General features: G+C 38.0%; 1 protein-coding gene and 1 pseudogene across 1 annotated transcript in view; both read right to left on the bottom strand.

Annotated features, from left to right (window-relative positions):
- The window catches only part of LOC136849552 (general transcription factor 3C polypeptide 1), a 1,135,756-nt gene that overhangs the window by 867,044 nt on the left and 243,599 nt on the right, over nt 1-25,113 (bottom strand). The window contains 1 exon segment of the mRNA XM_067122889.1: nt 17,236-17,559. Within this exon segment, the coding sequence (XP_066978990.1) occupies nt 17,236-17,559 (324 nt within the window).
- LOC136849641 (uncharacterized) lies at nt 3,914-6,981 on the bottom strand (annotated as a pseudogene).

Genomic DNA, 25,113 nt, shown 5'->3' with positions numbered 1-25,113 from the left:
CTAATTTGAGTCACCAACTTCTTTTCTACCACTGACAAAAGAGTTACTGCACCATAAATTTTCTCAGCTGGTAAGGTTCTAAGTGCTCTGTAGCATGTTTTAAGGGCCATATTATGTACAAAACCAAGTATGTTCATGCACCTTGGTATACTCTCAAGATCAAATCATATATAAAACCAAGTTCTTTTAATCTTGTCTTATATGCAAAAGAATATATTGGGCAGGCATACTCAAGCTGTGACCTGAGCAATGAATCATACAACCTCAATAATGACTTTTGTCTACTCAATAATTAACATCAGATACAAAATGCATTTAACCCTCTAACGCCAAGCCTCTATTTACAAAAGTGTCTGTCGTATGCCGGCAGCGTTAGGGAGTTAGCGCCAAACGGAAAAAAGTTTTTTCAAAAAAATCACAGCACGCTTAGTTTTTAAGATTAAGAGTTAATTTTGGCTCCTTTTTTTGTCATTGCCTGAAGTTTAGTATGCAACCATCAGAATTGAAAAAAATATCATTATCATACATAAATATTGAAATATATAACAGTGCAAAAAAAAATTTCATATATAATTGTATACAAATTGCGCTGTGAGCAAAACGATTAAAGCTAACGAGTTATTTATTTTTTCTTTGTATTGTACACTAAACTGCAATGATTTTGGTATATAACAAATTGTAAAATGACCAAAGCAACACAGAAAAAATATTATCACAAAATGATGCATGAATTCGTAACTTATGGACGTAAAAAAAGTTTTTTTCAAAAATTCACCATAAATCGAAATATTGTGCTAGAGACTTCCCGTTTGTTGAAAAATGAAGGTAATTGATTGAATATTACTAAACTGTAAGTGTTTTAGCTTACAATTGCAGTTTTCGACCATTTCAGTCGAGTTAAAGTTGACCGAAAGTAGAATTTTTCTATTTATCATGATTTATATGAAAATATTTCAATTCAAAACTGATAAAAGCTACAACCATGAGTTATTTTTTGTTGTATTCTACATGAAATTGCGCACATTTCCATATATAAAACTTTATGTAACGACTAAAATAAAATGGTGCAAACATTACGACAAAGTGACGAAAGAATTTCTGAGATGTTCGGCCGAGTTATCACACTACGTAAGAAGGAAAATTTTTTTTCAAAAATTCACCATAAATCAAAATATTGTGCTAGAGACTTCTCGTTTGTTGCAAAATGAAGGTACATGGTTGAATATTACTAGAATGTAAGAGTTTTAGCTTACAATTGCCTTTTTCAATCATTTCGGTCGAGTTAAAGTCGACCGAAGGTTGAAATTTTGGCACTTATCATGATTTATGTGAAAATATTTCAAAACTGATAAAAGATACAACCATGAGTTATTTTCTGTTGTATACTTCATGAAATTGTGCACATTTTCATATATAAAACTTTATGTAATGACTAATATAAAACAGTGCAAACATTACGACAAAGTGACGAAAGAATTTCTGAGATGTTCGGCCGAGTTACCGTGAGAAGGACGTAAGGAAAAAGTTTTTTTTTTTTTTTTTAAAATTCACCATAAATCGAAATATTGTGCTAGAGATTTCCAGTTTCTTGCAAAATGAAGGTACATGATTGAATATTACTAGAATGTAAGAGTTTTAGCTTACAATTGTGTTTTTCGACCATTTTGGTCAAGTTAAAGTTGACCGAAGGTTGAAATTTTGGCACTTATCGTGATTTATATGGAAATATTTCAAAACTGATAAAAGCTACAACCATGAGTTATTTTCTGTTGTATTCTACATGAAATTGCGCACATTTCCATATATAAAACTTTATGTAACGACTAATATAAACCGGTGCAAACATTACGACAAAGTGACAAAAGAATTTCTGAGATATTGGGCAGAGTTACTGCGCGCGGATGTAAGGGAAAAGTTTTTTCAAAAATTCACCATAAATCAAAATATTGTGCTAGAGACTTCCAATTTGTTGCAAAATGAAGGTAAATGACTGAATATTACTAGAATGTAAGAGTTTTAGCTTACAATTGCGTTTTTCTTCCATTTCGGTCGAGTTAAAGTTGACCGAAGGTTGAAATTTTGGCACTTCTCGTGATTTATATGGAAATATTTCAAAACTGATAGAAGCTACAACCATGAGTTATTTTCTGTTGTATTCTACATGAAACTGTGCACATTTCCATATATAGAACTTTATGTAACGACTAATATAAACTGGTGCGAACATTACGACAAAATGACCAAAGAATTTGAAATTTTCGGCTGAGTTACCGCGCGGACGTAAGGAAAAAGTTTTTTTCAAAAATTCACCATAAATCGAAATATTATGCTAGAGACTTCCAATCTGTTGCAAAATGAAGGTAAATTATTGAATATTACTAGAATGTAAGAGTTTTAGCTTACAATTGCGTTTTTCAACCATTTCGGTCGAGTCAAAGTTGACCAAAGGTTGAAATTTTTTGTAGTCAACGTACGGTACGTCCACTCGGCACCCAACAGACAATTTCAGTCGACGTACGATACGTCCAGTCGGCGTTTAAGGGTTAAAGATTTCTCAACCTTCACCTAAAGTCCATAAATAATACCATGTAAGTTTTGAGTCACATATCAGGAGAAAAATTTTCACTGCCTTTTCATAAGGCAAAACAGTACTATCCAAAGTTCAAAAGAGGGTACTGTACTACTTCTGTACAGCTACACCTCAGATGCTGAAAATTGAAAACCATGCTCATCATCCCATTCACTGACGGGATTAATATAAACTTTGCCCAGTTTTTACAGGCTGTGGCACCAGTGTCAAAGTAAAATTTATGGAATTAATATTTTTTATTTTGTATCATTCCCAACAGTTTCTATTTTGCATTTTCGAGAAAAAAGAAAATCTTTAATATTCCGAGATGTTTGATAACCTAGAAGCAATTTCATACATATGTTGAGTACAAAGTTTGTGAATTTTTTTTATATTCATTTGTATAAAAGCATGCCCATTAGATTTTATAAAAGCTTTTACAAAATCAGTTCAAGATATTTCCAGGCTTACTGAGTTGACTAAGTGTGTAAAATCTACTCCAGGGTAATGCAGTGTACATCCTAGAATTGTCAAAAGTTAGAGGTGATCATCCATAAAGAGAGAGAGAATAACAAGACAGAAGACAAGGCAAGTCTCATGTCCCCAGTCATCTTACTAGATAGAATACATTGTTTTCGGTTCAATGAAATTGATATTATTATTCGCTTCAAGAGATAAGCCATTCTAAAGGAACAACCCCTATCATATCAATCTCAAGAGTTACAATTGGCCTGAAGGAAAACACGTCATGTTGAGTGTCATGAATAAATTTTATATTTTCTCCTTTACTTTATGTTTTAATAACACTAAGTATAAACCCACTGACCACTGACACTAACAAATCCCAATTCATACATAGCTTGACAAAATTTGGCATCCATTACAAGATTAATTCTAGTGGCAGTGCTCTAGTATGATTATTGTATTGGCCTAAAGTTTAAGTAAACTACACTTCAGCATGACAACAGAGACAGCAAAGCTTGTGAAACTAGCAAGAGAGAGCAGAGAAGTTGAAGCAGCAAAGAAACACAGACTTGGTTTTTTCTCTTCTTCTTTACTTAAAAAAAATAATATATATATAATGGATATAGACACACAACAATCCTTTGATGGAGAGGTAATAATCTCCTACAGGGCTTGACTTCAACTGACTGCCCATACTCCCCACTCTCCAAGAGAACATCTTAAATAATCATTGACAATTGACAACAAGTAATATACAAACTCAACTAGTCATAACTAGTCATTTACACCTCTTCCTTAATAACCCACAACAACAGAAATACCTTAATACACAAACTGTCCAATTAAACCCAAACAGTAATTAACAGTTTCAAACAATAATTAGAGAGTTCTTCTCACACCTGGGTGACCGGCAGCATGATGGATCTCCTTAATTCCATCACTAATGGCAGGGACAACAGAAGCACACACAAGTTTTGCATCTTGGTGACATGAACCAAGGTCCCTCAGCCAGCGCTGAGGTACACGTGTCAAACTGTCAGCTTTATTATTGGCAGAAGACACAAGTGTAATAGACAGCTGGAGGTCACACTCTTCTATCAATGACAAGACTATTCCTAGTCTTCTTCTGATGAGCATTTCACTTGCAGCCTTAGTCTTCAATCTGCTTTTTCCTAAAAGTCCATCTGAAATCCATCTATGCACAGTAGATGAGTCAGTCATTAATTCCACCTTTTGTATCTTCCAAGCCAGTGCAAGATTCAATCCTTTAATGACTGCATCTAGCTCAGCCATACTGATGTGGCAAGAGTCATCTTTCCGCAGCCAGCTGGCGTCTTCCACAATGGAACCATTTGCTTCCACTGCAACACCAAGTGCAAGAGAACTAGCATCCACCCAGATCTTGAATTTGTCACCGGTGACATTCCACTGTCCTCTCACAGGGTCATCCTTCTTAACCTTCTCCAGAAGTTCCTGTAAACACATTTTGATGTAATCATCATTAATGACGTCGTCCCATCCTTCAGTGACTTTATTGACTCTTCTCTTGATGAATGCTACCGCCACTCGCAGCCATCCACAAACAGGGTAATGGCCTAACAGTCTACCACAGCATGAGAACACTGCTTGCCGAGTCAATTGTCTTGGTGCATCGCCCAGGTCATTGTCCCTCTTCCAAAAAAGACTCTCCTGCTCCCCCCAAACTCTCAGGCCCAATGCTCGAGCCCCTTCAGCAAGTCTTTGGTGTGGCTTACTTACTAGCCCAAAATTTCTGAGATGCTCCTCTACACGGCTGGTCTTAACAATATCTTCATTCACCAAGATGTCATCAATATAAGCTGATGTTCCTTTCCTTACAATTGGGTCCTGAAGAAGAACACAGTTTAAAACAGACTTCATTACCATTGGAGCAATATTCAAGCCAAACCCCAGTCAAGTCAGGCAATACCTCTGGCCTTTGAAATATACAGTCTGGTATGGCCACAGAGACTCATGGATTCTTATCTGCAGGTAAGCTTTAGCCAAGTCCACTACAAATACATTCACTCCTTGCCTGCGCCACTCACGTAGTTTGTCTGAACACACATCCGAGTCTGCTGTAAATGCATCAATGTACGTATTCAGCTCTCTGAAGTCCAGTACAGGCCGCACCTTCTTTTTATTTTGCTGTACAACAGCCATGAGGGGAATAAGCCCCTTAGCTGGTCCATATTTATTCTCATCATAAGGAAGCAGCCAACCATCACTCACCCATCTTTGTAGCTCTGATTCATACAGGTCCTTTGCCTCCTGAGGTACAGAATATGCCTTTACTCCATTCTCCAGGATGCCAGGCTCTTGCCTTCAGGCCATTTCCATGTAGCTGTCCAACATTTAATCAAAGGATCATAAATTGCACTAAAATCACGCTCATCCACCCCACCATCACATCAGCAGCTGCAGAAAAAGAGAGTCTTCCATTCCAAATCGTACACCACCCTGGGTATCGACAGTGACTCCTCCTAGAGCCCTCACACCATCCATGCCGAGAAGAAATTTAAAACAGAGTGGCATTAGAGTAGTTACACACACAGAAATGCTGGCAGTAGCTGAATTACTGAGCTGCAAGTGCACGCGCCCATTCCTCACACACCCATTCTTGCCCACTCACAGTTACCATGCTAACTGGCAAGACTTGTTCCATGCCTTACAGCATGAAACATGAGCGATACTTTGAGAACACCCAGTGTCTACTAACACGCAACACGGAAGACCCTCTACACTCAAAACAGTACTTGGCAGCACCTTACTAGTGGGTTTGGGGAGAGGAGGCTGGCGCTGATGCCTCCTCTCCTTGCTCGTTTCCCGGACAAGCTGACGCAATGTGCCCCATTCCACCAAACCGATAACACTTTACCCTTCTCCGAAATCGACCATTTACTCGGTTGCGAGCAAGACAGTCCCTGGCAAAGTGATTTGGTCCAAGGCATACATGACATTTCTGAACTGTTGTTTCTACTGGCACAGAACCCAAGCTTCCTGTGGCGCCAAAACATGTTTCCACTGAAACAGAGGGAAGGTCATCCTTTAGAACCGCCCGTGCCCGAGCCAAAATCTGTTCCAGATCGAGGGCCTCCATGCGAGACCCGGCTCTCAACAGCTGACGAACTCTCTCTGGAAGTCCAGCTACAAAAGCACATGCAAGAGCTTTTTCAGAAATTCCTCCAAACAGGGACCCGAGTCGACGTAGCTCAGCTAAGTAGACATCCGGTGCCTCTCCACTGTGCAACTTCCTACTGACAAACTGTTCATAGGCTACATAGGGATCAACAGCAAACGCAGCCAACAATGCTTCTTTTACTTTGTCAACCTCCTTCCTATCTGCTGTGGGTAACTGTAAGTACACTGCAAAGGCACCACCTGTAAGCCACAGAGGAATCACACTGGCCACGTCATCAACTTTCCGAAGCTTGCAAACCAACTCCAACTTCTCCGGCCACTCCATAACAGATTGTGCGTTTCTGCTATCATACTCTCATACTCAGGGATCAGTTTCAAGTCGAAGTTACTCTCCATACTGCCTAGATAGCTTGAAGCAGCAAAGAAACACAGACTTGGTTTTTTCTCTTCTTCTTTACTTAAAAAAATAATATATATATAATGGATACAGACACACAACAATCCTTTGATGGAGAGGTAATAATCTCCTACAGGGCTTGACTTCAACTGACTGCCCATACTCCCCACTCTCCAAGAGAACATCTTAAATAATCTTTGACAATCGACAACAAGTAATATACAAACTCAACTAGTCATAACTGGTCATTTACACCTCTTCCTTAATAACCCACAACAACAGAAATACCTCAATACACAAACTGTCCAATTAAACCCAAACAGTAATTAACAGTTTCAAACAATAATTATACAGAAGTGAAGGAATTTATAACCCAACAACAGCACCTAATCCACACACTAACAAGGAGAAGCAGCAAGAGCAGAGGCTGAAGTGCAAAGGCAAGAAGCTGAAAGACAGCAGGAACATTAACTTCCCCTAATAAGACTCAAAGCAAAACCTGAGGGGATGATAAGCAACATTAACACCCCTACATTCACTGCAATGCCAAAATTCAACCAGAATCACAAAAACAAGAGCACTTTCATAGAGAGATTTGAGAAGTTTGCAGGGAGAACCAAGATTGGCCTAGGGATGTGTAAACTGTTTAAGTCTATTACTCCAAGATAAAGGTCTAAGTTTTTTATAGTATGCCTTTTGATGAAGCCTTGTATTATGACAGCCTAAAGACAGTACAGTGCTGTTAAAATAGATATAAAATGACTGGGGAGGGATTTAAGAAGAAACTCCATGAGACTAGGCTAGAACAAAGTGAAATTGCATATCACTTTGTGGCTGGGCTACAGAGATATTTCAACAGGTAGATTGAGATAGCTGAATGCAGAAAAGAATCAGGTGATTTGACAGTCTTGGTCATCAGGGAACAGTTTGTCAGAACAAGTTTGACTGAGATGGCACTATTCCTCAAGGAATAGAGAGATGGTGAAGTTTGCTAAGTGGTATTAGACGCTCATGGGATAAGCCTTGTGTGAGTACCCAGAGACCCAAGGATTATAAGATGACTGTGTAGAAGCAGACAAAAATGAAGGTAGGTGCTTTGTGTGTCACAAGCCAGGAAAATTAGCCAAAAACTGTGCTTAATTAGAATAAGGACGAGCAGAAGCTCAAGCAAAAGACAGCCAGTGCTACAGTAGTGGAAAAACCAAGGGAGGTGACTGCTATCATAATAAGTGAGGATGTTAATGTAGCATGATGCCAAAGTTGGTAGGCTGAAGCTGGCAGCTTGAACTAAACAACCTGTTGTGTTAAGAGTATGCAGATCTGAGGAGCAAAGTTAGAGGCATTGAAATCTACCAGTTAGTGAAGGTTATGTAGGCAAGTAGAAGGGGATTTTGCTATGTGATACACACTACACAAGTGTAGTTATACATATTAGTTTGGTAACTGAAGACCGTATTGCTGATAAGAAAATGGGTTAGTGCACTCATTAATAGGAATATCACTAGATATCCAGTTGCACAGATTTATGTGAACAATTCTGTAACACATAGGAGAAGTATGTGCTAAATAACTGTTTTTAAAACCAGATTCTTGGAAACATTCCAGGTATAAAAGAGTCTGAGGAATGGTTAAAGCTGTGGTTTAGATGGTCAAGAAAGCTTTAGGGACAGATGGCCAAAAGGAGAAGCCAGAAGAAAGTGATATAGGGATAGATTTGGAAAAGACAGCAACAATTGTAACCAGAGCCCAAGTCCAACAAGAGAAATGCAGCATCAAGCCAGTGGCAGTATCTTCTAACACCCCAAATGTAGGAGCAAAGCAGGTAAAAGCCCAGAAGGATCCCACTCTACCCAAGCAGTGAGTGAGAGACAAAACTGATGCAGAGTACAGTACCAAAGGTAAAGGAACTTTTAAGTTAAAAGCTTATTAATAGCACATTGTATCATGTTTTTCAAATCAAAGTGGTTGGAGAAGTGCAGCAAATCCTAGTGCAGGAGAAATATCATGCCCAGGTGATGAAGTTGGCCCATGCGTCTATTGCCACTCGTCACCTTGGAGCTAAGACGACTGTCAACAGTATTTGCAGCAGTTTCCATTGGCCAGGGTTGGTTCCTGACAACAGATTTTGCAGGTCCTGAAATTTGCCAGAAGACTCCAATGAGGGTCCATACCAGCTAAATGAACATTAGGGAAAATGTCATTAATGGAGGAACCAATCAAGAGTAGCATTAGACCTGATTGGATCTCCATCACCAATGTCAGAGGGGCAAGAGGTGAGGACTATATATGGTGGACTTTGTTATGAGGTATCCAGTGGCAGTAGCACTCCCTAAAGTAAAACCCAAGAATGTGGCAGAGATGCTGCTATAAGTTTCCTGCAAGATAAGACTTCCAATGAAATACTTAGCAACTGAAGTACCCAGTTCATTTCGGAGATAATGAGGGAGGTCAGCACCAAGCCATATAACGTGAGATGTAATGGATTGTGTGAAAGGATAATGTGTGCTGAAGCCTATATCAAAGATGTGCCAGGAAAAACTAAAGGAGGTGAGTCAGGAGAAACCAGATTACTGTACTGGGACCCGAATCTGAATCTAATAGTGATCTTGTTTATGCATCAAGAATTGCTACAGTCCAGCACCAGATCTTTAATGCTTGAGCTATTGTATGGAAGGACAATGAGAGGAGCAATTCATATTCTCAAAGAATAATGAACCAGAGACAGGATAAAGTGCAAAACATCTACCAGTACATGCTGGAGCCAAAGAATCATCTGGAAGAGACTTGTTGATTAGCCAGAGAGCCTATACAGTAAACCGCCCAGATTTGCATTTTCACAATTCGCGGACTCAGCGATTTGCAGAATTTTCTGTGGAACCTATCTATAAATTATTCACAGGAAAACTCACCCGTTCGCGGATTTTTTCGTAGAACAATATTCTGTATTTTCATATTATTTTCTTGACTAAATACTGTACTGTACTTACATATACATTTTATGATAAAATAATGATTTACAGTACTAATTTTCAAATATTAATATTGTTTAATAAGATTAAATAATAACATTAAATAATAAAAATCAATTCTCTCTCTCCCTTCCTTTCTCAGTTCTCTCTCTTACTGAGGTGAGAGAATTTTTATGCATATATAATATTTATGTTTATTTCTTTTGTACGATAAATAAATGATTTGTAAACACAGCAAAATATCAATTCATTAAAGAAAATATGGTGAATTAGCAAGATTTTAGTTCAATCCCTGATCTTTTCCTGTATCCGACTTAGGGGGAGGATGAAGGTGTACCAGTCATCATCATCATAAAAAAAAAAAAAAAAAAAAAAAAGGGTTAGCACCTGGCCGAAGTATCTCTCTCTCATCTACTAATCTAGATTATGTTCTTTGTATTTCATATCTCTCTCTTTCTCTGAGATAAATTTTTCATGTATATGTAATATACATATATGTTTATTTGTTTTGTATACTGTAATTTTATAGATAAATGTGATGTTACTTTGTTATCAATTTTTTCAAATTTTCAAAGCTATAATTACATTTATGCATTTCTACAGTCAATTATGTATAATTTTAAAAGAAAAAATTTTATTCCCAGTCTTCTCCGAAGCTTGAAGTGAGGGAGGGGGTGTAATCTGCCAATTTATCTTGACATATTGACTGCAAAGGGTAGAAATTGTTGCCCACTTGGTGGTCAAATAAAAAGTAAAAAGGATACTGAAAAATCTCTCTCTCACATGCCAAAGGATACTCAGAATGTGAGAGATGGGTAAAGAGACAGATAGAAAGGGAGAGTGGTTGATAGAAAAATATACTCTCTCTCTCTCTCTGTTACTGGCTGGAAGTGTTAGAAGTATGTACATATATATTTTAAGGGTAAAATGTTTAAGATGACTTTGAAATGATATTAATATCATTTCAAAGATTAATACAGTAATAAGATAATGGTTTAAAGTGTATTTGATGTAGGATGCTAATTTAAGGTATACATTTGGTATCTGAACTTTCAAGATGGGCAGTTATAAGCATTTTTAAGAGGGGGGGTGTTAACTATTCATGAAGGGTTGTGGTACGCATCCTTATGAATATGGGGGGTTTACTGTATGTGGCATAGGGACACCACAAGCATGCCTATGACAAGAGGCCCAGTGACTGTCAGTTCATGATGCTACAATATTACTAAGGAAGCAAACATGTTGATGTTGCAGCCAAAAGGGCCATACGAAGTCAAGGAGTGGTTAATTACACGGACTACAAGTTTGATGCACACAAAGACTGCATTTGAACATCCTCATCAACTACAATATGAGGGTATGAGGGAAGTGAATGAATCAAAAGCAGCTGACACCAAAGAGGAGAGATGACTGATTGTAACAACCATCCAGAAGGACTAAATTCTTTCGAATAAGGAATGGTTGGAATTTCATCCACAGAAGGAAGAAGAGATGTGCTGATGTCAACATGAGTACTAACCTAAGCAAGCAACGGAATAAGCAGATACTGAGGTTGCTGGAACAATAACAAGAAACTTTAACCAGATATCCAAGAAGGATTTATCTGGGAAAACACTGCACTGAAGTGACAACAGAGCAGCCAATTAGAACAAAGATACATTCTTTTTTCCTAAGCTACAAGGGAACTAATCCAGAGAACTTGAAATGGGAATCATTGGAAGGTCAATTTCTACATACTGGCTGCTAGTATTATTGATGTAGAAAGATAGATCACACAGGGTCAGTGGGGACTATCACTGACTGAATGTCATAACCAAATTATAAATTGAACCCATGAGAGATCCCAAGGCTTTAATGATGAAACTTCATAATGACTAATTTTCCTCCAAGGTGGAACTGAGCAAGAGCTATTGGAATATCCTGATGAAAGAAGCAATAAAGAAGAAGAGAGCATTCACAGTTTTGAGTTGACTGAGTGAAGCTGGCATTAGAAAATGCACCAATACCCTGAGTACAAGATTTCAGTCAGACACTAATCATGAAGATAGATGAGTTGAATGATTCTATGATATGTTAGTTGGCTGATGGTATATTTTTAAATGCTTATGAAAAAAGTATACTCAAGACCCATAAGCACAACTATTGCACCATCAAAAAGCAATGCTTAGCAATGATATTTGCAGTTAGGAGAGTCCACTGGTACCTGTATGGGTGGATACAGATATACCACAAGTCACTTGCATATATCCAACGTTGCAAGACTAGTCCAAGGATCATTAGGTGGGCTATTACAGCACAAATGGGGAGCATTCTATGAAAGCTCAACGTTGATGCATATTACATTTATCTCAGCAGGCTAAAATGAAAAAAAAAATGAGGAGATAATTTTTCTTGAGTAGCGTTAATGTTGTTTATATACAGTATAATGTATTATTTTTTCCTTTGTTTAATTTCCCCTAGCACCACTTCTTTGTTCAGTTTTGAGACTAAATTTCATACATACACTTACTTTTTAAAACATAACTGTTTAGTAGGATATTAGAGAAATTTTTTATATCTATTTACGTTTAAAAGCATGTCAATGTGCTTTTCTTAGATGTTTTATGTAACTCGTTTATCTGAAATATTTCCTGGCTGACTGCTAAAAATATGTAGAAGTTACAGGTGATTGTATGAGAGAGAGAGAGAGAGAGAGAGAGAGAGAGAGAGAGAGAGAGAGAGAGAGAGAGAGAGAGAGAGAGAGAGAGAGAGAGAGAGAGAGAGAGAGAGAGCTACAAGGCAGAAGGTGAGGAAAGTCTCAAGTCTACAGTCATCTCATGTAGACAGAAGAACACAGTATTTTCAGTTCCACCAAATTTATTTGAACGCTTGCTTCACAAGAGGAGCTATTCTGAGGAAGATAACCCCTGTTAGATCGCTTCCATGGTTTAGACAGTGGTTAATGGTGGCAGGTTTCTGTTTCCTAACATTAGTAGTTATGACTTGACCACTGACGGATGGTCTCTTGTTTGTCAATCTTTCATAAGTTGTATTTTAACCGAGATCTTTCACATTCACAACTGATCCCTATCCTCTTTTCCTGCCATGAGTGACCAGATTTGCTGAACAGCAGCACCAATGTGCCTTGCTGTCAAACTTCTTAGTTCAAAAGGACCTTTATTCCTCATAGCCTTGGCCTCTGGAACAGTCGACTTCCCTGAGCATGTTGTCCAATTGGAACCTCAAAAGTTCAAGCAAAGATACAATGCACTACTACCCTAAATTGCAATTTTCATTGTATTTTATAATTTACTTACATTTTTATCTATTTCTTTATCAATTTGTTAATTAATTTTTCTCTTCTAATAGCTGACCTCTTCCTTCATTTCCTATTACCTGCTGTTACTTTTTTCAAACGAACACCATTTTCTCTGGAAATGTGAATTTCAAATTTATAGCATCTTCTGAATAACAACAACAATATTGAACAAAAATTTTTGATAAGCAATTGAGAATACATTTTTTTCCCATTGTTTCCACTGACACTAAAAAAACCCACTTCACACACTATGACTCATAGCTAGTGCAGTAGACTGCCAAGTCATCAAGAGAGAGGGAGAGTTCTTTACCTGTAGGAGAGGAAGCTACCACCAAAATGTTATTAACTGTTACTGCAAAACACAAAACTAAGATACTTCCTTTTGGAATTCAATTCTCCGGAAAAAAAATAAAAAATATGGAGTTTCCCACTTTTACTTTCATGAATCTGTCTGTTTCCACGCAACCAAAAATCTTTCCACTATTTACTGATGTTAAGGAGCTGGCCTGTGTCAGCTGCCCTACGGCACAGATCAGCCATCAAATTTTAAAAGCAAAAATTTCTCCTTTGTTAGCTAAGGAGAAGCAGTTGATATGTGTTAGCTAAGGAGAAGCAGTAGATATGTCACAATTGGAGGATCCAACAAGAACAACTGAAGCCTTTTCACTGTATCAAACATCCTTGGATACTTACCTACCTCCATTTATTGTGATCTGGATTAATCTCCTAAGAGGAGTCTACAACTATTCATGTCTTTTCTTTCTCTGGTTGTGACAAGACATGCTGGGGATGTTATGCTTACTCTGGAAAGTATTCCACACAAATAAATAATCAAACCTTCAAGTTCTTCTCTTGTCTGATTATGAACATTATGTTCAACCCCCTGATAAGAATAGTTATCCAGTTGAGATCATCTGAACTTTAACCCTTTAATGCCGACTAGACGTATTTTACGTCGACAAAAATTGTCTGTCAGGTGCCGAGTGGACGTAAAATATGTCGACTACAAAAATTTTTTTTAAATATTCGGGGAAAAATACTTATAGGCCTAGTTTGAGAAAAATTTTAAATCACGCGCCTTGAGGGATGCTGGGAGTTCACAGATCATGCTGTTGTTTTGTTTACAAGCGTGACCCAGCTGCGCATGCGCGAATTTCTTTCTTCTCCCAAAAGAAAGCATCAGCTAACTGCTGATAATCTCAGAAATTCTTTAGTCACTTTGTCGTAATTTTTGCACTGCTTTCTATTAGCCATTACATAACGTTTCATATATGAAAATGTGCACAATTTCATGTAGAATACAACAAAAAATAACTCATGGTTGTAGCTTTTATCAGTTTTGACATATTTTCATATAAATCAAGATAAGTGCTGTAATTTCAACCTTCGGTCAACTTTGACTTGACCGAAATGGTCGAAAAAATGCAATTGTAAGCTAAAACTCTTACATTCTAGTAATATTCAATCATTTACCTTCATTTGCAACAAATTGAAGTCTCTAACACAATATTTCGATTTATGGTGAATTTTTGAAAAAACTTTTTCCTTATGTCTGTGCTAACTCTGCTGAAAATCTCAGAAATTCTTTAGTCACTTTGTTGTAATTTTTGCATCATTTTATATTAGCCATTACATAAAGTTTTATATATGAAAATGTGTGCAATTCCATATAGAATACAACAAAAAATCACTCATGGTTGTAGCTTTTATCAATTTTGACATATTTTCATATAAATCACAATAAGTGCCAAAATTTCAACCTTCGGTCAACTTTGACTCGACCAAAATGGTTGAAAAATGCAATTGTAAGCTAAAACTCTTACATTCTAGTAATATTCAATCATTTACCTTCATTTTGCAACAAATGGGAAGTCTCTAGCACAATATTTTGATTTATTGTGAATTTTGAAAAAAAAAAAAAAAAAAAAAAACTTTTTCCTTATGTCCGCGCGTGCTAACTCTGCTGAGTTCACGGATCATGCTGTTGTTTTGTTTTACAAGCATGACCCAGCTGCGCATGTGCGAATTTCTTTCTTCTCCCAAAAGAAAGCATCAGCTAACTCTGCTGGAAATCTCAGAAATTCTTTAGTCACTTTGTTGTAATTTTTGCACCATTTTCTATTAGCCATTACATAAAGTTTTATATATGAAAATGTACACAATTTCATGTAGAATGCAACAATAATTAACTCAGGGTTGTAGTTTTTATCAATTTTGAAATATTTTCATATAAATCACGATAACTGCCAAAATTTCAACCTTCGGTCAACTTTGACTCGACTGAAATGGTCGAAAAATGCAATTGTAAGCTAAAACTCTTAAATTCTAGTAATATTTAATAATTTACCTTCATTTTGCAACAAATGAGAAGTCTCTAGCACAATATTTCAATTTATGGTGAATTTTTGAAAAAAACTTTTTCCTTACGTCCGCGCACGCAAACTCTGCTGAAAATCTCAGAATTTCTTTGGTCACTTTGTCGTAATTTTTGCACTGTTTTCTATTAGCCGTTACATAAAGTTTTATGCATGAAAATGTATGCAATTTCATGTAGAATACAACAAAAATAACTCATGGTTGTAGCTTTTATCAGTTTTGAAATATTTTCATATAAATCATGATAAATAGAAAAAATTCGACCTTTGGTCAACTTTAACTCGACCGAAATGGTCGAAAACTGCAATTGTAAGGTAAAACTCTTACATTCTAGTAATATTCAATCATGCACCTTTCATTTTGCAACAAACGGGAAGTCTCTAGCACAATATTTCGATTTATGGTGAATTTAAAAAAAAAAAAAAAAACTTTTTACGTCCATGCATTTAATTCATGCATCATTTTGTGATAATATTTTCTCTGTGTTGCTCTGATCGTTTTACAATTTGTTATATACTAAAATTATAGCAATTTAGTGTACAACACAACGAAAAAAAAAACTCATTAGCTTTAACCATTTTGCTCACAGCGCAATTTGTATACAATTATATAAAATTTTTTTTTGCACTCATATATTCCAATATTTATATATGATAATGATATTTTTTTTTATTTATGATGGTTGCATACTAAACTTCAGGAATGAGAAAAAAAGGAGCCAAAAATGAACTCTTAATCTTAAAAACTAAGCGTGCTGTGATTTTTTTGAAAAAAAAAAAAAAAAATTCTTTCTGCTTCGGCGCTAACTCTTAAACCCCGCCGGCATACGGTAGACACTTTTGTAAATAGAGGCTCGGCGTTTAAGGGTTAAGCATACCCTTTTCTGGCCATGAACTTATACCACATGATTTTAACTTAATAAAAAATTCTTTGAACTTCCAACTTTGGTGGGCCAAAAACCATGGGGAGGGACTATGTTAGTTTCACCATTTTTGCCTGATCTTACTTTACCTTGAGAATATAGCAAGATCTTTATGTAGCTCCTTGGGATTTTATGGGATGCTCAGTTTTTAACGATATATTTTACTGCATTTTTATGACTTGTTTCATTTTTACCCAGATATTTTACTGCATTTTTATGGCTTGTTTCATTTTCAACCAGAGATATTTCATTACCTTACAAAAAGATTCTGGTACAACTCAGCCCTCAGTAGCACAAAGACCTAAGTTTATTCACTCAGTAGGTTGCCTACTTTGGTGTCCTGGATTAAATTTTCTTAAAAAAGGGAATGCCTTCCCACCTTAATAGCTACTAATACATATGGAAACTCAAAGGATTGGGCTAAGCAAATGAGATTTTAAAAAAAAAACTTACACCTGACAGTTGTGAGACAAATACAGCTCAGGGGAAAAGTAAGAAGACATCATTTCATATCTAACCCCAAGAAGGGAAAAGCAGATATAAGAGCATTTATGGTGATGATGATGACTGTTCTGAGTTGACAGGGCATCAGTGACCACACAAACATTTATGTTTCTGTTTATTTTCTCTTCGCTTCTTGTCTACTGCCTAATCTCGTTGGTTCCATTAATTTATCTTTCCTTTTAAAGTGCAACCATATTGTACTTCAATACGTATGGGACTCTTCTATGATTAATTTTGTCAACACATTTGAGGGCTAGAATCATATCCCCCATTTAACCAATGTTACAATGCAGTCATTGTTTGACTGATCAAGTAACAATCTACCAAACAGTATCACATCAGCTGCCTACCTGTTAATTACATCCACTAGTTGACAGCATTCTCACTTTCTTCTCATACATTGGTAAAATTATTTTTGTCTTATGTGTCTAGAGTTCTACTCATCATTAACAATGAAAGAAAAATAGTTGCAATTCTACAAAACACACATTATCTTAACACATTTCACAAATACAAAGTTAGATAAAGAAAATATGAAAGGCGATTTAGTCCATGGGATTACAGTGTATCTCTCACCTGCTGTGAGGTTGATGGAGCAGCTTCCTGAGCCCTACTTTCCTCAATCATTGCCATCATTTTTTCTCGTTCTTTACGGAACTCTTGAGTTAAATGTCCAGTGCGTGCATACTTATTAGAAACGTATCTTGATACTCGTTGCCTTCCAACATCCTTCATTAGGGAATGTACAGAATTACGTCGCTGCAGGTTACGACAGATGGTACGTGAATCCAGCTTTGCCTGGCCCAAAAAACGAGCCATATCAGACTGTGAAACACCATCAGGCCCAGCTTCTTCTACTATTTCATAAGCCTGCTGTAACAGACCTACTTTCCAGACAACCTGAAAAAAAATATGAACATTACTGCCTCACTTATAGCCATAATTATTATTGGAGTTAAAATTATCCATTACACTAACATGAACATGATGATCACAACAAAGTATGTAATAATACAAAGATTCAAAGATTTCTTTCGTGTAGAATTTTTTACATTATCATTAAACAATCAATTCAGTTAACAAAATTTTCAAAATTCCTTTCCAACTTTACCAAAATGAGTGTTTCAAATTAAAAAAAAATCATAGTATACTCTCAATTAGCCTTAATTAAATTATGTGTAACGCTGTTCATGCAGGAAGGTAATGGGCAACATGAAAACATTACAGATGAGTAAAATTGTTATTTGGGCAATAAACAAGTTCTCAAAATAGGCACAGTGATTGATACTTGAAAAATTTGGGTGGCTACTGGCCACCAGTGCTCTGGTGACAATTTCACTATGTGCTATATTTCCCCATACAAGCTTAATTATCAGTATGACAATGTAGAGAAATTCCTCCAGAATGCAATTTTTGATAGTTTTGTGATTCAGTTTTTAAGTAAATTTCAAATCTCATTTTTTCCCCGCTTAAATTTAAGTTATCCTGCACTTAACCCTTTTGCTTACCAATGGCTGATATAGGCATCAACCAAATTTAAGTACTTCGCATTTTTATGATGTATGCAAACAAAAAAAACTTGCATCGCCTAGCAGCCAAGATGAGGATTATTTTTGTTCCTGATATTTTTTATACTTATGTAACATGTATGTTTATTTGTTTTGTAAAGTTTTAAATTTCTATTCTATGGTATCATTTATCTTTTTTCTGAAAGAGAGAGAGAGAGAGAGAGAGAGAGAGAGAGAGAGAGAGAGAGAGAGAGAGAGAGAGAAAGAACAAATGCTTGACTGAGTGCCACTTTTTACAAAAAACATGGTGCTACTTTGTCATTCATTTTTTCACATTTTTCTTGCTATAATTCTGGCTTTTGCATTGCAATAACTAGGTAATTTACCTGGGTATGCTCTGTAAAAAAAAATTTTAACTTTGTCACAAATAGTTTTTTATGCAAATTTTTTAGGAAAGCGCAAACTTTTCTCATATCTTGAAATTTCTACTCATTAGTCCACCTAAACAAAATTGCTTTGGTTTTTTATGCTATTTTATAGAGCATTCATTCAGCTGCAAAATTAAATTAAATTGAGCAGTCTGCCCTGAAAATTCTCAGAGCTACCTGTCTTTGAACAAAAAGAGGTGTAGCATTTTTGCACATATTGCTTTTCTTATGGAAAGCATGACATAACTGTACTTTGTCATTCATTTTTTTATATTTTTCTTGCTATAATTAAAACTTTTTGCAATGCAATAACTAGGTAAACTATCTGGGTGTGCTATGGATAAAGCGGAAATCACCAATTTTTGTCACAAGACAAGCCCCATAAAACTGGAATGCCGTTAACCAAGCCAGCCTATAACCAGGGACTGCCTGCATAGAGTACAGTATAATGTAGGCTAGGCTACCGTATATGTATATGATATACCATAGTGTAAGCTAAGCTAATTCTTGTTTGTTCAATTTCTCTTTGTATTGAATCATCATAAGTCACTCTGCATGAACCTCCAGAATTAGCTGATATTAATAATCACTATACCGTGTATGTATCGAGTATACTTTATAGTGTAGGCTAGGCTACCATATAAGTATACATTTTACTGAATACCCTAGTGTAGGGTAGGCTATGTTCGAGATATGTTTTTTCCAACAAACGATGGGTATTTTGGAACCTAACCCCATCGTAAGTAGGATAATACCTGTATAATCAATTTTAGTTTTTTTGTGTTTGAACTATCAAAATAGGCAGTTCTAACTGTTTTTAGAAGGGTTCTAAGTATTCGCGGATTTTAGCTATTCACGGTTGGGGGGGGGGTTTACGCATCCCCTGCGAATATGGGAGGTTTACTGTATTATCATCACATATGTATAAAAAAAAAATGATCATCCCGACATTTGTAATGTTTATTTTCATATATGTAACTTACTAAGTAATTACATAGTCTATGCTTCTAACTTGCGCAGCAGCTAAAAATTTGAAATTCACGGTAGCGTTCAATTGTTTTAGTGTATGTGACAAGACACCACCCACTATCAGGGAAGGATAGGTACAACACAGCTGAAGAGCTCAGTTCGTTTCTGCCGGTTAACGACTGTACTTCAGTTGTCACAAGCAGCTTTGGTTTGAAATTGGTTGCCGGGTGGTTGCTCTGTCTCCATTTGGTGATGTATTCTAAACTTCTGGTAGCATTTACGCTAGTTTCAAATAGCTTAGGGTTATTAGACTCAGCATTAGTGAAGCATTTTTTCTGGATTTTGACTTTTCCCAATGATGTCTGACACTAGTCCTTCTAGTATCCTGTTTTGCAGCAAAGACTGCAAAACTAAGCTGATGAAAGCATCTTATGACTCCCACACAATTTGTACCAATTGTAGGGGACAGACTTGTTCTATTGACTTGACATGTACCGAATGTAGGGACTGGGATCAAGGTAAATGGAAAACTTTTAAATCTCACTTAGATATAGTTAGAGCGAGACAGAAAGAGGAAAGCGACTCTCAGAGCCATGGCTAGGAATGTTCTCCTAAATCGGGAATTACCGATTTACCTGTTCTGTCTCCTTCTCTACTCCTGTTTCCCCTTAAACCAGTACTCTAGCTATTCAATCTACTCCTTCACCCGGCCGGCCCCCATGCTTCCAAGTCTAACGCCACTGCCAGCCTAAAAGCTCGCACTGATCAGAAGTTTGGGCTCATTGTTTTGACTATGGAACAGTTAAGTGCCTCAGCGAAAGTGCTTATAGATCAAGCCAGTGATAAAAGTGCAAGTGTTAGTGAAGTGCTAGTCCACCCGTCCTGCCAGCACTCCTAGATCAAGGTCACTATCAAACTCCCATGCACCAGGGAGGAGGCATAATGGTAGTCCAAGGGAGGTCGGTTGGTTTGCCCACAGGTAGGTACCCCCTCAACCGAGCCTGTTGAGTGATCCCGGGACTTGGTGGACAGCCGCTGGAAAGGTGTCCATAAGGAGGTTCACGAACTTTCTTCAAGCTCTTCACACACCGGTTTGGACAAGAGGCGCCGAGGGCACTTCCATGAGGTCTCTCTTTCTCTAAAGAAGCGTGTAACGGTTACCGACCTCGCTTCCCCGCCTCCTTGCAAGCATGCTAAAGATCCTGAATGCAGTCCACACCTTTCCTGTAGTTTTTAGGCCAGCCCTGAACAATCTTTGCCTGTTTGCCAGTACTTGTTGCCCAAGCACCCATCTTTCTCACACAAGCACCCATCTTTCTCACACAAACACCCATCTTTCTCACGCAAGCACCCATCTTTCTCACGCAAGCACCCATCTTTCTCACGCAAGCACCCATCTTTCTCACGCAAATGCCCATCTTCCTCTGCTAAGTGCCCAACAGACTTGGAGTACCCAGCTGCTCTCAAGCACCCAGCGCCCACTGGCTGCCCAGTGCCCACCAAGCGCCCGGCACCAATTTTTGCACATAGTGCCAAGCTCAGACTGGCCAAGCTCAGACTGTCCAACACCGATCCCCGAAAAGCCAGCTGAGCATCCAGCGCCCTCTCTACCATTGATTTCTTCATCCGCTACCGACCCCATGCAGCATATTTCGTCAATGGATCCTTTCAGCACCGTTTGGGCGAGATTATGAACCTTTTGCAGAACACAAATAACCCAAAATCCTCCTAACTTGGCGCCTTCACCGATTTTTTCAGAGGATGAAGTCTTAGACCAACCTTCACCTTCAACACCCTTCTCCAACCTGCTTAGGTACTTTCTGGTCGTATTTCCATTCTTCTCACCTGCTGCCCCGGCTTCTCCTGCCTCCACCTTCTATCTGAGGAACCAGCCTGTTGACGTCTCTGGGTTCCCCAAAATGGCTGTCTTCCTCACCCAGGAGAGCCTAGAGGGAAATGGACTTCTGGCTCTCAGACAAGAGAGAGCAGGGCAAATCGGCCTTCTGCACGCCCCCTGCCTATCTCGCTTCTAAGAGGTACCAATTATATGCCACAGGAGAAGCTCCTTCCTTGGGAGTCACTGCCCCCTCCCAGGGAGACCTCTCCTGTCTGATTCCACATCATCTGAAATATGTTCAAGGTTTTTGAGGTCCTTAGTTTTTTGGACTAGACCTAAAAGAAAATCAAAGACTGCGAGGATATGGCAGAGGACTTGTCTACAGACTGGCTGGGGGTTTTATCCTGAGTAGATAAAGCCATCAGAGACAGCTTGATGGAACTGGCTTCATTATTCACGATGGGTGTCTGGAAAAAACTTGAACTTTGGTGCTCTTTCACCTCCAAAGGTGTGACACATCCCATAAGTCGGCACTTCTCCTCTCCTTTCATGCACCTCTTCCCTCAAGCCATGGTCCAAGAGATAGCATCAGAGCTACAGAAAAAATCGATGCAGGATTTATTAGCTCAGTAAGTTAAGCACTGCAAGGCTCTACCCTCTTTCACTGCTAAACCAGCCTCTCCCTTGCAGCAGCATACTAGACTGCACTCCAATCTATGTGCAGCCCGCCCAGCAAAGATGACTCCCTCAAAGCCTTCCTCGTGTAAGTTAGAGTCCAGTCCTCCATGTGACAGTTAGTCCAAGACTCCAGCACTTCTGGAAGAAATGGGAAGCCAGAGGAGTAGGCCAGTGGGTCTCACTAGCCCTCAAAGACCCTCCCTTGGTGTCAATGCCAATCGCACTGACAGCCTATTCAGTAGGCTCCTAGAGGTTTTCGGCACTCGCAGAAGAGATGTCAGCTCTTCTTGAGAAAAGATCTGTAGAGCTGGTCGAAGAAGTCAACACTCCAGGATTCTACAACCGTCTTTTTGTGGTCCCCAAGTCATCTGGGGGATGGAGACCTGTCCTGGATGTCAGCACCCTGAATGTCTTACTTCAGAAGACAAAATTCGAGATGGAAACAAATCAGTCAGTCTACTCACCCATCCAACAGGGAGACTGGAAGGTGACCATTGATATGGAGGACAACAACTTCCATATCCCAGTACCCCCAGACAGCAGGAAGTACCTCAGATTTGTGTTCCGGGCAGAGTTTCCCAATTTCCACTGTGTTTTGGCCTCTCTACAGCTCCCAAAGTCTTCACCTGTGTTCTCACCCCTCTTGCGAAGTGGCTTCACCTCATGGGGATCAGTACATCGCTCTATCTAGACGACTGGCTCCCACATTCTCCATTAAAGATACAGTGCACGGATGACCTTCAGAAGACCCTTCTACTTGCCCAAGATCTGGGATTACTCATCAATGTGAAGAAATCACAATTGTCTCCATCTATGGTACAGTGATTCTATATTTGGGGATGACAACAGTCTCTCTGAATTTTCCGGTTTTTCCGTCCCCCAAAGAGTACAATCGTGTCTACAAACAGTTCACGACTTCCTCGCACTCAAGTCCTGCTCGGCCAACAATTGGATGAGCCTTTTGGGAACCCTCGCATCCATCGAGAAGTTCATAAGTCTGGGGAGGCTTCAAATGAGGGTACTGCAGTTCTTCCTGACATCCAACTGGAACAGGAAGACCCACCCAGACTCACTTGTCTTCCCAATTACACCGGGAAATCAAACAAGACTTGAGATGGTGGCTTTCAGAAAGATGATTCTTGGAAGGGAAGTCACTCCTTCCCCCAAGCCCCAGCCTTTCATTGTACTCGGATGCTTAAGATCTGGGTTGGGGAGCTCTTCTGGGAGACATGGAAGTGTTGGGGATTTCGTCTCCAGAGAAGTGACCTTCGACAAAACGGTAGCAGTGATGTCAGACAACACCTCAGCTTTGGCCTGCATAAAGAACCAAGGGGGCACCCACTCATTCTCCCTTTACGGGGCCACCAAAGACCCCCTTTTGTGGGCGAAGAAGAATGCATCGTTCTGATGACAAGATTCATCCAAGGGAAGTTAAATGTAACTGAGGATGGACTGAGTCGGCACAGCCAGGTCCTACCCAGGGAATGGGCACTAGATCCACAGGTGTGCACCGACTTGTTGGAAGTTGTGGGGAAAACCGTTGACAGACCTGTTAGCGACATCGAAGAACCATCGTCTCCCATTATTCTTGTCTCTGGCATTGGACCCTCTGTTGTTATTATTATTAAAGTAGTTTAACCCTTTAACGGCGAGCCTCTATTTACAAAAACGTCTTCCGTATGCCGGTGGCGTTCAGGAGTTAGTGCCGAAGCGGAAAAAGGTTTTTTTCAAAAAATCACAGCACGCTTAGTTTTTAAGATTAAGAGTTCATTTTTGGCTCCCTTTTTTGTCATTGCCTGAAGTTTAGTATGCAACCAACAGAAATTAAAAAAATATCATTATGATATATATATATTGAAATATATGACAGCGCAAAAAAAAATTTTCATACATAATTTTATACAAATTGCACTGTGAGCAAAACGTTTAAAGCTAACGGATTATTTTTTTTTTCTTTGTATTATACACTAAATTGCGATGATTTTGGTATATAACAAATTGTAAAACGATCACAGCAACACAGAGAAAATATCATAATATGATGCATGAATCCGTAACGCGCGGACATAAAAAAATGTTTTTTTCAAAAATTCACCATAAATCAAAATATTGTGCTAGAGACTTCCCATTTGTTGCAAAATGAAGGTAATTGATTGAATATTACTAGACTGTAAGTGTTTTAGCTTACAATTGCAGTTTTTGACCATTTTGGTCAAGTTAAAGTTGACCGAAGGTCGAATTTTTTCTATTTATCGTAATTTATATAGAATATTTCAAAACTGATAAAAGCTACAACCATGAGTTATTTTCTGTTGTATTCTACATGAAATTGTGCACATTTTCATATATAAAAATTTATGTAACGACTAATATAAAACGGTGCAAACATTACGACAACGTGACGAAAGAATTTCTGAGATGTTCGGCAGAGTTACCGCGCAGACGTAAGGAAAATGTTTTTTTTTAAAATTCACCATAAATCGAAATATTGTGCTAGAGACTTCCAATTTATTGCAAAATAAAGGTAAATGATTGAATATTACTAGAATGTAAGAGTTTTAGCTTACAATTGCGTTTTTCGACCATTTTGGTTGAGTTAAAGTTGACCGAAGGTTGAAATTATGGCAGTTATTGTGATTTATGTGAAAATATTTCAAAAGTGATAAAAGCTACAACCATGAATTATTTTCTGTTGTATTCTACATGAAATTGCGCACATTTTCATATATAAAAGTTTATGTAACGACTAATGGTAAAACGATGCAAACATTACAACATGACGAAAGAATTTCTTAGATGTTCGGCCGAGTTACCGCGAGCAGACGTAAGGAAAAAGTTTTTTTTTTCAGAAATTCACCATAAATCGAAATATTGTGCTAGAGACTTCCAGTTTGTTGCAAAATGAAGGTACATGATTGAATATTACTAGAATGTAAGAGTTTTAGCTTATAATTGCGTTTTTTTACCATTTTGGTCGAGTTAAAATTGACCGAAGGTTGAAATTTTGGCAGTTATCATGATTTATATGAAAATA

Source organism: Macrobrachium rosenbergii, chromosome 21 (genome assembly GCF_040412425.1).
Source record: "Macrobrachium rosenbergii isolate ZJJX-2024 chromosome 21, ASM4041242v1, whole genome shotgun sequence".
Taxonomy (NCBI): Eukaryota; Metazoa; Arthropoda; class Malacostraca; order Decapoda; family Palaemonidae; genus Macrobrachium; species Macrobrachium rosenbergii.
This window is presented reverse-complemented; position numbering and strand designations above follow the sequence as displayed.